The following is a 12,867-nucleotide window of genomic DNA, read 5'->3' as shown; positions in this document are numbered from 1 at the left end:
GTTCTACTCCTCCCCCACCCCGTCTTTCATTTAATTCTGAAGTTTAACTGACCTTTTTGTTCTTGCTGTTTTTTTTCTATTTTACAGCTATCATGAGGAGCTTTTCCCTCCTACAAGATGCCATAATCCCCTACATCCCTACTCTCATCAATCAGCTTACACAGAAGCTATTAGCTGTTAGTAAGGTAACGGCAATTTTAAAAGTACACATTTGTTTTGTTTTAGCTCCTGTTTTAAACTGTGTAGCCCTGAGGATTCTCTGGCATTAGATGAGGCTTTGGAGAAAGCCTGCGAATTCATCCTCCTCGAGCGTTAGTAAACATTCACAAAGCTGGGCAGATAGTTTCGGAATGGAGACATGTGGTAGTCAGTTTTACCTGTAGGCTCCGAACTGCTCGTGCTTTTCTGTTCCCTTCCTAAGAGGAACGTGTGCCTTGACAATGGAGAGCAGTCAGGTCAACCGAGGTCGTGTTGGAGGCAGGGAACTAGCCTGCGCCATAGGGACCCAAGAGGCTGCGCCGACCTTGGACCTGACCAAGGGGGCCTAGGGCTTCCTTTTTCCCTTACCTTTATGTCCCAACAGGAAAGTGTAGTCTTTGGTCTAGAATTCCACACCTAGTTCCATATATGTCTATATGTTAATACTAAATGTTAGGAAAATTTTAAAGTGTGTTTACAGCTGACAAAATTTTCTTTTAGAAACTTAATCCTAATTACTCTAGGAAATGGAGATGGAGGCCCAAAGCATACTAGAGGGCCCCTGAAGGGCAGTACTCGTAGAATGTGGATCCTGAGGAGCAATTCCGCTCCCCACCACCCACACCCATCCAAGTGCATACGCGTTCTCATCTTAGGACTTAACAGCTTTGTAGGGTAGCCTGCCAAGAAGTTTTTATTCAGAAGGAACTGAATTTTGTTGCTTAAAAAAAAAAATTGGGAAGCCACTGCTGTGTACAGCGTCACTCTGTAGGTACTGACACCGAGGGCCAGAGGACTTTTATATGCCACAGCCCCACCTCCCAGGGCTCTTGACCTGGCCCACCGTCAACTTGTCTCTTCCACCAAATACTGATGATAGGTGCTCTCACAGCTCCAGGAACTGAAGATGGCCATTCGTTACCTGCGACTCAGACCTTTACTCATGAAAAACAAACAAATAAGAAAAAAGAAAAACAAAACAAATACTAACAAGGATTTTTTTTCCAATCAGTTTAAAACTTTAAGTGCATGTGTATAAGAGACTTTTCCCCCCAAATTCATCTAACATTGATTACTTTAAGAATATGTGCCCCTTTCCCAGGCGACTGCCGAAGATGGCGGAGGGGCAGGTCCTGGTGCTCGATGGCCGCGGCCATCTCCTGAGCCGGCTGGCGGCCATTGTGGCCAAGCAAGTGCTGCTGGGACGCAAGGTGGTGGTGGTGCGCTGTGAGGGCATCAACATTTCAGGAAACTTCTACAGAAACAAGTTGAAGTACCTGGCTTTCCTCAGGTAGCGCATGAACACCAACCCCTCCCGCGGCCCCCACCACTTCCGGGCCCCAAGCCGCATCTTCTGGAGAACCGTGCGAGGCATGCTGCCCCACAAGACCAAGCGGGGCCAGGCTGCCCTGGACCGGCTCAAAGTGTTTGATGGGATCCCACCCCCCTATGACAAGAAAAAGCGGATGGTGGTCCCCGCTGCCCTCAAGGTGGTGCGACTGAAGCCCACACGCAAGTTTGCTTACCTGGGCCGACTAGCCCATGAGGTGAGCTGGAAGTACCAGGCGGTGACAGCAACCCTGGAGGAGAAGAGGAAGGAGAAAGCCAAGATCCATTACAGGAAGAAGAAGCAGCTCATGAGGCTGCGGAAACAGGCCGAGAAGAACTTGGAGACAAAGATCAACAAGTACACAGAGGTTCTAAAGACCCATGGACTCCTGGTCTGAGCCCAATAAAGACTTAGTCCTTCAAAAAAAAAAAAAGAATATGTGCCATTACTCGGGATTCATACCGTATTATGTACTCCAGTAAAATCAGGGGTGACCACACTAACATATTACAGCTTTCCCCTTGCTGTAGGACATGTTAAGGAGGTCCTATCACTGAAAGCTTCTAATACGGCCCATATATCTTACAGGAGACATTCTCTTCATACAGAAGATGCTAATTCCTTCATATGAGAAGTCAGTAACCTTCCTGTAGTAGTGTTGCTGGGTTTTGTTTTGTTTTTTAAGTTGAAACTACGATGACAAAATACAAAAGTGGCTAATAGTTTTGATCTTTTCTGAGCTCATACCCTGTAGTTAAACAAAGATGGTTTAGCTCTCTCCAGCTCAAAAGCATACTTTTCCAAAGGATGACTGATCAAGTGATACCATCCCTGAGAGCAGAATCCCAGCCACCAGCTTGAAAGGGCTATGGCTCAATGAACACAGAAACTGATCTCAGAAAAGAACGCAAAAATCAATGTCAATGTTCTGAAGTAGAATTTTAAAATGCAATGTTTAAAATTTTACCCCTGAGCTACGGATATTTTTATAAGTCTTGTAAAATAGTGCATTCCATCAGTCTAAGTTGTATTTATAAATACAACTTGGTGCTGAAAATAGGTAAATTCAAACAGAACAAAGTAGTAGCAGTTACATATTTCATAAAGATCTTTGGTGATACGCAGTCCGACAGAAGCCATTCACTCTGTTTCCCTCGTCAAAATACTTCTAGAATTTTCAGAGTAGAAACCACAAGACCATATGAAGGACAAGCAGACCATCCTGCATTTCTGCATCACCTATTGCTCATGGGATTTCTCTTAGAGTTTGATACTCTGACACAGAATATCCACCTGACACGCTGGATCCAGACCCATTTTTCTTTTGAGGAATTTTTCTACATGCCCAATAGTTGCTTCTCCTGAAACTCAGACAAACTCTTTTCCCAGCGGCTTGAAATGTCCGTGCCTTCATTAGCACCAGTGAACTCCCGTAATAAAGACGTGAAGTTGAGGCAGAATCCGAAACACTGGTTCCAGGGCTTTCTGAGGTTTCTCTTGGCTTGAAGGGACTGGTTGCGGAACAGCAGGTATAGACACTTCTGTACCTCTTTCTTTTATAGAAACCATGCATTTGCTTTTTTTCTCTTTCCTCTAGATTGGTCACTGATTTGTACACTTTGTCTTGTCTTATAACTGTTGGTCCAACCTGATAATGAGTTTGTGTTTGATGTACTGCTATGTTGCATTTTGGACATCTGTTGCTATAGTAAAAATGTCTTACAATGCAGCTTTTACAAAAAGTATGAAGACACATTCACTAATGGTAGTAGCATCTATTAAGTAACCTTTACAGGTGGAACACAAGATAGAATATACAGGGTCAGCTCAGAAAGGTTAATCACAGGCGTTCCTTCTCATCCTCCAACTCGGGCTGCACCCCTGCAGCCTCAGGGAGAAGTAGCTCAATCAACTCTTCTTCATCCTCATCCTCTTCTTCGAAGTTGTCCCACCGGCGCCCCAGGCCGCTGCACCTCAGGCAGCAGCTAGGGGAGGGAGCCCTCGTTTTTTTTTAAGTGTTAATCAGAAGGAAATTGCTCTTTAATTTTTGTTCTCCTTTTCTGTTAGATGTGCTTTCATCTATTTAATTTAGTTACTTGGATGATTAGAGTAATTAGCTCTTTGTTATTAACTTTCAGAATCCAAGCAAACCTCACTTTAATCACTACATGTTTGAAGCAATATGTTTATCCATTCGAATCACCTGCAAAGCTAACCCTGCTGCTGTTGTCAATTTTGAAGAGGCTTTGTTTCTAGTGTTTACTGAAATTTTACAAAATGATGTGCAAGGTAAGTTTAAAAGACACTACCTTCTCTGATGCAATAAAATGACTAAAATTGCTAAACAATGCAGCCTGCCTTAGATAATGTGCCTTTAAAAGAACCATTCTGAATCTAACAGTTCTGTTTACTTGCATCAACAGAATTTATTCCCTACGTCTTTCAAGTCATGTCTTTGCTTCTGGAAACACATAAGAATGACATCCCTTCTTCCTACATGGCCTTATTCCCTCACCTCCTGCAGCCAGTGCTTTGGGAGAGGACAGGAAATATCCCTGCGCTCGTGAGGCTTCTCCAAGCCTTCCTAGAACGTGGCTCAAATACAATAGCAAGTGCTGCCGCTGACAAAATTGTGAGTCTGGTTTATTTTGTTGAATTAGGCACAGTTTTCTAAAATAGCTCAGAAACTAAAGATGATGGGGTTTTGTGTATTTGCCAAACCAACAGGATTTTTAAATTCTTAGATAATAAAAGAGTGAAGTAATTGGTGTACAAAAAATCATTTTTTAATTAGGATCCATTATCTTTAGTTTTGTTTTAGAAACTTGGAAATAGTAGTCAAGTGAGTAATTTTAGAAAGAGGAAGGACTTACTACGGGGCAGTGGGGGGGCGCACTGGGCTGCTCACTGTGAGGTCAGCCATCGGAAACCAGGGAGAAGCAGTAGGCCCTCTCCTCCTTGGAAGGAGCTACACTTGTTGGAACCCACTGGAGCATCCTGCTCTGTCATGCAGGGTTGCTGTCAGCTAGAATCCAGTTGATGGCAGTGAATGTGTTTTTTGAAGTTGGGGGTTATGATTTTTCATTGATAAAAACATGTATTTACATTTAATCTGATTTGTTTCTAGCCTGGGTTACTAGGTGTCTTCCAGAAGCTGATTGCATCCAAAGCAAATGACCACCAAGGTTTTTATCTTCTCAACAGTATCATAGAGCACCTGCCCCCGTGAGTATAGATGTCACCGCATGGTTATGTCAGTCCCAGATTTTCTTTGTCCTCGGAAAAAGGCTGTGTTCATATTGTTGCTTTTCCATTTAATTCTTCAGTGAGTCCGTTGACCAGTACAGGAAGCAAATATTCATTCTGCTATTCCAAAGACTTCAGAATTCCAAAACAACAAAGTTTATCAAGAGTAAGTCAAGTCGTCTGCGTGTCCTACAGAAATGGAAAGAGATGGCCATTCTTAGCTTGCCAGGGTGGCTGTGTGAAAGAGAGTTGACTTCTGTGCAGCAGCACGCCAGGCTACAGGGGAAGCGCTGTCCTGGTGTCTTTCGCGTTGATGACCGTGGTGTTTGTCAGTGCAGAGGAAGTCTCACGTACTGTCTTTCCCTGTGTGTGAGACTCTCGTTTCTTGGTTTGTTTCCCCATTGCAGGCAACCTAACTGATAACATGAAAACACATTTCAGTCTGTAACAGACTGAATGGTTAGATCATCTTTTTATTTGTTATAAGTATTAGGTAAACAAAATACTTTTATTTTCACAATTATGAGGGTTTATTAAAGAAGTTAACCAGTTGTAGAGTAGTAAAGATACAGTTTTATTTTCGAAACTCCTCTGCTCAACCATGCCAGCAGACCAGTCTCTGGTCCTCAGCTGGTTTGCCATGTTACTTCTTGTTCATGGGCCAGAAAGCCTACAATGTATTTTAAGTGCTCGTAGCCGCCGACTACGGATGCATTATGTGCTCAAAGGTTGGCTTAGGTAAAACAGCATTTATCTAGTACAAATAGTGTTAGAAGGCAAGTCACTGATCATTAGTAATTGAGCGTTTAACAATAGTGAATGGTTCACTAAGCAGAATGTACATATCGATGCTAAGACCCAAGCCTTTATACTGACATTCAGTATCTTCTTTCAACAGGTTTCTTAGTCTTTATTAATTTGTATTGCATAAAATATGGAGCGTTAGCACTACAGGAAATATTTGATGGCATACAACCAAAGTAAGTATGATTACATTTTATATTTATGTGCAAACCAATGATCTGTTTTATAGATGATTTCATGGTACTTGGCGCAGTGATAATACCTTTGTGAACTCTCTCCCTACCCGCCCTCCTAAAAAAAAAACCAAAAAGCACTTCTGAGATCCCTGTAACAATGTTCCAGCTCCCAAGGCCCCTCTGTCCTTCCTGCATGGTGCCCACCCTTGACAGCAGTCTGTCACAGGATTGGTGACACTTCCAAGGGCACGCTTCTTCCCTAGGCAGCAACTTGTGGTCAGGATGAGAAGGTCTGAACCAGCGGAACTGCTTTTCCCTGTGTTGACTAACGCGGATCTCAAAAGTGTCCCTAGATGTCAGTTTGCATGGGGCGGGGCTGAAAAAGACACTAAAAGACCGTTCCTGTAAAGATTCTTGTAAAGGGTTTTTTTGTTTTTTAAATACCCCCACATCATAGCTGAGAACATGAGTTCCAACAGTAGGGAATCTCAGGGATTTCAACAGACTTAAGCATTACTAGTGGGAGCTTAGATGGACAATTACTTCTGTTTTCTAATTTCTAAGTTTGAGGATTTGGGGGTGCTTGTTGCCATTTGGAGACTTGTGTGGCTCTGGAGAGCATCCTCCAGCTCACACAGGTGCTGGGTACTCTGACTGCATGCACAGCAGGTGGCATTTGACCACAGGGGAGATGTCTGTTCTCTCATGTCTGCCTCTCTTAATGCGTTTTAGTTGCTTGTTACAAGGAATCACTGAGTGTAAATAACGTAAGTATTTCACTAAATACAGGGATGCTGCAGCATTAAGTGGATGTATTTTGCTTTGATAGAATGTTTGGAATGGTGTTGGAGAAAATCATTATTCCTGAAATTCAGAAGGTGTCTGGAAATGTAGAGAAAAAGATCTGTGCAGTTGGTATAACCAAATTACTAACAGAATGCCCCCCCATGATGGACACCGAGTACACGAAGCTGTGGTAAGTACCCCACGCCAACTAACGTTCTGAGGGATTAGCATGCTCTCCCTCCTGGCGGCAGAATGGACCAAGTGTCGAATGGCAAAGAAAAGAGGTTCTGATCACGGCTTTCCCATTAGCAGTTCATCTAGCCTAGATTGGACTGGATCCTCTGGGCCTAGAGCGATTGTGTTCGTGGTTCATAACTTTTTGGGGGGGAGTCATGGGCCCCTTTATGAATGTGAAAAGTGGTCTTGGTGATCTTTAAGACTTGAGTGCGTGACGCCCAACCAAACTGGCTCGTTTTTTATGAGCGGAACAGAAGCAGTCAGAACAGGGCCAGCATCCTGGTACTGGCTGTCAGGTGCGCCTGCCTGCGCTGTACCTAGGCTTCTCCTTTCCTTCTCTTGGTCCTGCATGTGCAACCTCTACTGCTGTGAGCTGGCCACTTCCGCCTTCCACTTCTAACTTAAAGTATTTCTCCGTCTTTAGCTAAGGCTAAATCACACAAAGGAATCCTGATGACACTAGTTATGTACAAGCTGCTAAACAAAGGGCTGACAGTTCAAACCCTCCAGCTGCTCTGTGGAAAAAGACTTGGCACTCTGTTCATGAAGATTGTTTTAGACCCCGCTGCCATCAAAGTAGATTGAGGCTCACCATGACGCTCTCTGTTTTCCTGGACTCTACCTCTCTCTAGGGGCGCAGCACCTCATCTTCCTCCCAAGGAAGTTGCGATGGGTTTGAACCATCAGCCTGTGGTTAGCAGTGCAGCGCTTACTTCATGGTGCTGGTCAGAATGGACTCCACAGAAGTTTAGTCTGTCCTGATTTGGGGGGGACAACGAGTAGTTTCCCAAAGATGGGTGTGGGTGTTGTGCTGAGAACTTGGCGAATGGTGTCTGACAGACATTTGGCGCTGCTTTCTAAATTTCAAAGGTTCCTCTGAAACAGAATGTAAGTTTTTGTTTTAAACCATGTTACTGCTGTATACAATACAATTCAATAGTTTTCATATAGTAAAGAGTTGTGCCGTCACCACCACAATGGATGCTGGACCTTGTCTCCATTGTGTCTTTGTTGTTAGCTCATTTCCCCCCAAACCCCCCTGCTGTGTAACCCTCAGGTTCCTTTAATCTGATGACTAGTCCTGGGTTTCACATAAAGAGAATCATACCCCAAACCCTATCAGCACCAACTACAAAGAATAAGAAAGCAGTTTTGTTTATCTTAGGAGGTGCTGCTTCTTGTTAAATATTTTCCTTTGCCTTGTGTTCTTCATTTCCAGGACTCCTTTATTACAGTCTCTGATTGGCCTTTTTGAGTTACCTGAAGATAATACCATTCCTGATGAGGAGCATTTTATTGACATAGAAGACACACCGGGATACCAGACTGCTTTCTCACAGTTGGCATTCGCTGGTAAAAAAGAGCACGATCCTGTCGGCCAGATGGTGAACAACCCCAAGATCCACCTGGCACAGTCCCTCCACAAGTTGTCCACGGCCTGCCCGGGACGGGTGAGTGCCGGCCCGCGGAGCCGCCTGGCCTCCTTGTCAGCCTGTTCTGTCATCTCCACGAGGGGCCCTTTATCATGTGCTGCAAATACAAACAGGTCCTTTTAGGAGTAACAAAGGGGTCATTCTTCAAATAGAAATGTATTTTTTTCCTGAATGAAATAATCAGCTTAGTGTATAGATAGTGAGAATACATTTTTACAATGTATCCTTTTTTTAATTATAACACACCCAGTATATTTAATGATGAAACCTAGACCAAACCTACTAGTGACTATCAAGTTGCATTCAACCAGCATCTTCTGTGGGATCTTATATATTTCTGATTCTCAGTGTTAAGTTGTAAGAAAAATTACACACAAAAGCAAGAGCACTATTCGTTGTTACTCAGTTCAATAATTACTAGGAATCTTCCATTATTACCTTGTTTTTTCGTTCTTCTTAGAAAGTTTCAGAGCGTGTCATAGGCATCGCATCATTTTATGACTTTTTTAACGTAATCATAATGCTCTCGGCACACTTAGCAACCAAATGGTTCTGCTTTTGGAGTCAGTCTCCTTTTGAAGGCACACAAGCAATTGGCCATTGGGGCATGCCTGTGATGGGCATTTCCTACTGTCTGCTGCAAAAACAGGCTTGAGTGGTGTGGGCAGAGTTCCCAACAGCCAGTGTGTGTCCCTGATCTCTTGCAGGTCCCATCACTGGTGAGCACCAGCCTCAATGCAGAAGCGCTCCAGTATCTGCAAGGGTACCTGCAGGCTGCCAGTGTGACGCTGCTGTAGCAGCCTCTTCCTGCTTAGTCAGTCACGCCCTGCGGGTGTCAGATGGTCACGCACGCCTCGGAGCGGAGCTGCTTTGCCACAAGGAAAGTTTTCCTTTTCAACTCCTCACAAATTAAATGTTGCTTTAAGCTGAACCTTGAGCAAATAAGGTGGTCTGTGTGTGGTGACTAAAAGTGAGTGACGCCCCACCCCTACCAACCCCATTCGGCCTTGTCCTGGCCTAAGCCTGGGACCCAACGTGAGCGGAGTGAGCACTGGCTGCCCGCCGTGCAGCCTTTCTGTGACTCGGCCTTTGTCTTGAGACTACTGCCCTTAATGGTTTTCTTGTCTTTGTGTGTTTTCTTAAGCTTTCATTGGAATTGTAAGTGAAAAGTCATGTATAATTTGCCAACCAGTGCACGTTTCATCGTTTTAAATCCGTCCTCAGCAATAAAGAAAGCCCTGAAATATGGAGGTAAGACCATCTGCCAGGGTTCAGTGCTCAATGGTGCCTTAATACGAAAAGGTTCATTTCTTTCCCTTCTGGGATGCATAAAATTACAATTTTGAAACCATTCCAACTCAAATTCAGTGTTTTTTGCAAGGGGAAGGCGGGGAACATTAGACCAGGTGCTGGAACTTTGTACAGCAATTCCGGATTGTGGGCAGGCAGGGGAGGGCTGGTCTAGCATCCTGGGCCCTGTGGGAGGAAGTTCAACTGTGTAGCTGCTTGAGCCTTTCCACAATGTTTTTCTTCCCTCCCCATCAAAAGTTGGAATTCTTCAAACCTAGGGCATCTCAGAAGCCTGAGGTGTGAAGCGCAGTCAGGAGTGCCATCGAGCCTGCCCCACCATCAGTGCAGGTGGCTGACACAGTAAACCATACGTGGCTGCTGTGGTGGCAGCCTTCTATGACACTCTTAATCATTAATTCCTCCTGACACAGGTGACGGGTCTGGGGGTCAGGGGCCGTTTACGCATCTGCCATGTAGATTTGCTCCTGGCTTGTCAGCTTGGCTTTCTCAGAGGACTTCTATTTCAACATCTTCACCACAGGGATCGTTGAAATACTGAAAATGTTCCTCCCTGAATAATGACGAATACACAGCTGTCTTTGTGTAGCGTTTGAAATTGATTCTGAAGCGGGGAGGACTTTCCCTCCTTTTTCTGCTCTGGCATGCGTCGGTCAGTCGTCTCTAGTCCCAGTTTTTTGTTGCTGTGGGGTTGTTTTATTTTTACGGTTTACATGGAATCGACTTCTTCCCCTGAGAGATGAGTGTGGTTCAGGAGTGAAACCCGAAGAGTTTGGGTCTCCAAGGCCTCAGTTTAAATGACTGCTGCACGCCCGACTGTGGCCTGGAGGAACTGGCCTACTGCGCTGCATGTTTCCTTCCCTCTTGTGAAAAGCAAGCATGATATTGACATGCTTCAGCTCCTTGTAGCCTGACAGCTGCCCTGATGGTAAAGGACCCGCCGAGTGAGCTCTTTCTAATGAATCCGAGCTGCTGCTGGTGTGTCTGAGGCAGGTGGGAAGGAATGGCTGCCCTTGAGTGGTGGAGGAAAACCTGGTGGACAGGTCCTACACCCTGGGAAATACCTGCAAAATTTATCATGAGGTCTAGCTGCTGGGCCTGTATTGCCTATTACCTGCATTACCTATTTCCAATCTCAAGGTGTAATTTATAGGAGACTTGATAGATGCAGAAAAAAATACTTTAGTATGATACATCATTCACAGACCTGCCCCATAATCAAAGTTGAAATTATTCTGTATATGAATGAGGGGGTTTCAAACATTTGGAGGGAAATTTTCAAGTTTTCTTCAGGTTTTGAATTGCCCTCAATCAGTTTCATATGTTTGTGTATCACAAACACCAGTACTTGGAAAACACGGCTTTTAAGTGAGTGCATGGCTCTCATAAAATTATGTCATTATCATTGTTGTTTTGATATTGGTCTTTTATAAATGTTTCAATGAACATCCTTATACAGTAATCTTGGACGACGTCTCTGATTTGCCAGAGGGTAGTTAAGATTGGGTGCTGTTGAGCTGATTTCAGTGGAGCTGCCCGGAGAGTTTGCTCAGCTGCTGGCTTTGTAAAGTTGAGTCACAAGGCGGTCTTCCTGGTCCTCAGCCGGGCTCTTAAGTGTTTGTTACCAAGGTTCCTCGGGGTGGAAATCCTGCGTTAAATAACCTCACAGGAAGGTGCCAATTCATATACCTGGCCCACAGCTGCTTTCTTTCTGATTTTGCCAGTATACCGATGAACAGCATTTCGCTTTTTAGCTTGTGGGCAAAACTGGTTGTCATTTAACAACACTTTCATATGCACGTGACGTGTTTCTCGGGTTAGATAACAGAGCATTAAGTTCTACCACAAGTTCTACCTCCACAAGCAGTGCCTCTGATGGTTACTTCCTTATTCTTTCCCAGGTCGCCTTGATAGATGAATCTTAAAATGCCTGTTTGCTCCTTCCTATGGGAAATAACAATTTGGCTCACACTACATATAACCTGGGCAAAGTGGAGGGTGAGCAGAAACCATGAGAACGGTTGTGAGCAGGATGCAGGACCGGGCTTGGGCAGCTGGACATTACAGCCAACTCAGCAGCCACACACTATTTTTAAAATTCTATTGCTTAGTGGTTCCCTTTATCTTTAAATAGTCATCTTCACTTTTATCCCTTCAGCTGGTCCGTTCGTTGACTACTCAGTATTGAGAATGAGGGTGCCACTCCCTCCGCGCTCCTCCTTGTCCGCTAGGGCTTCGCTGATGCTGGGCAAGCGTCCGTTCCGAACGCTTCTGTAGCTGGTCAGCAACAGACCGAACCCACCTGGGTGGGTTGCTTGCTGTGTGCACAGAGCACTGTCTATTGGGTGATTGCTTTTCTCTGGCAGCAACAGTTCACAACAGGCTGGCCCTCTGCCTTTGTGCAGATACCGACTTTCTTGTGCAGATTTCTCTTCAACTTTGATTGCTGTTATTTTTCTCATAAATAGAAGATCTCTTTTCTTTTGTGAACCATAAGGCTAGCTAATTATCAAATCTTTCTGGGTGGCATCGATTCTCCATAACACTTTTCTGAGATAACTGCTTTCTGTGGACTTCAGGAGTCCTGATGGAAGGGCTCTGGCCCCCCACCGCAGCTTGTGCCAACCAGAATTAATCCTGCTACCTCATCTGTGACAGCTTATCGCTCACTGTGAAGTGTTACATACTGACACGTACAAGGGGGCTTCGAACTCCATGCCTCCTAATTCCATTTTTATAAGAACAATTTGAAGACCCCTTAATATATCCTCCCCAGAGAACCTGATCCTAAAACTGCCCCAGAGAACCTGATCCTGTCTCCATGTCTGGGCTTCAGCAGCAGGGCTGCAGTCTGGTTTCTGGGAGGTGGAGACCTCATCAGGCTGGATGGCAGTAAGCAGTGGGCCAGGCAGCCCCACTCCACGCACTGGCCCAACGCTCACTGGGATGGCCATAATGAAGGAATGATTGCTAAGCACCTTGCAAGTTTCAAACATAAAAACACTACTTAATGCTTTTGCTTCTGTGACTATCCCTGACCCTCTCCCGAGGGAGCTAGTTGAAAATGGGGCCGGCTGCACAGTCCTTACACTACAGCCTGAGGGATGTGGCCTTTTGTTCCATTTCGGAAAAGCTGAGTGTTTGCTCTGTGACCTGCTACTTGTTTGAATGTTCTGTTTCAGAAACTAGGCATCCCAGGTTCTGCCTGTAAGGTAAGAGGTCACCTCAGGCCCTGCAAGGGTGCACCCTGGGTCCTCCCTCGGAAGGACTCATCAGTTTCCATCGCTTCTCTGCTGTTCTGAGGAGCCCACTCACTCCCACCGGTCACCATGCTGGGGTGGCTGCACCA

At 44.9% G+C, this 12,867-nt stretch overlaps 2 protein-coding genes and 2 pseudogenes across 18 annotated transcripts in view; 2 read left to right on the top strand and 2 right to left on the bottom strand.

The window, feature by feature from the left end:
* CSE1L (chromosome segregation 1 like) overlaps positions 1–9,458 on the top strand; it is a 48,313-nt gene extending 38,855 nt beyond the window's left edge. The window contains exons 17-25 of the mRNA XM_075528593.1: positions 88–185; positions 3,667–3,817; positions 3,952–4,160; positions 4,656–4,753; positions 4,855–4,940; positions 5,673–5,754; positions 6,584–6,730; positions 7,997–8,228; positions 8,918–9,458. Coding sequence (XP_075384708.1) covers positions 88–185; positions 3,667–3,817; positions 3,952–4,160; positions 4,656–4,753; positions 4,855–4,940; positions 5,673–5,754; positions 6,584–6,730; positions 7,997–8,228; positions 8,918–9,007 — 1,193 coding nt within the window. The 3' untranslated portion in view covers positions 9,008–9,458. The remainder of the gene's footprint in view (positions 1–87; positions 186–3,666; positions 3,818–3,951; positions 4,161–4,655; positions 4,754–4,854; positions 4,941–5,672; positions 5,755–6,583; positions 6,731–7,996; positions 8,229–8,917) is intronic.
* LOC142423347 (large ribosomal subunit protein uL13-like) lies at positions 1,299–1,964 on the top strand (annotated as a pseudogene).
* Positions 2,631–3,536, bottom strand: LOC142422190 (polycomb group RING finger protein 6 pseudogene; annotated as a pseudogene).
* The window catches only part of STAU1 (staufen double-stranded RNA binding protein 1), a 73,390-nt gene continuing 68,619 nt past the window's right edge, over positions 8,097–12,867 (bottom strand). For all 17 annotated transcript variants that reach the window (XM_075528594.1, XM_075528595.1, XM_075528596.1 and 14 more), the window contains one exon: positions 8,097–8,307. The gene's annotated coding sequence lies outside the window, so the exon portion shown is untranslated. The remainder of the gene's footprint in view (positions 8,308–12,867) is intronic.

Source organism: Tenrec ecaudatus, chromosome 12 (assembly GCF_050624435.1).
Source record: "Tenrec ecaudatus isolate mTenEca1 chromosome 12, mTenEca1.hap1, whole genome shotgun sequence".
Taxonomy (NCBI): Eukaryota; Metazoa; Chordata; class Mammalia; order Afrosoricida; family Tenrecidae; genus Tenrec; species Tenrec ecaudatus.
Note: the sequence above shows the minus strand (reverse complement) of the source record. Positions and strands in the feature narration are given on the sequence as shown.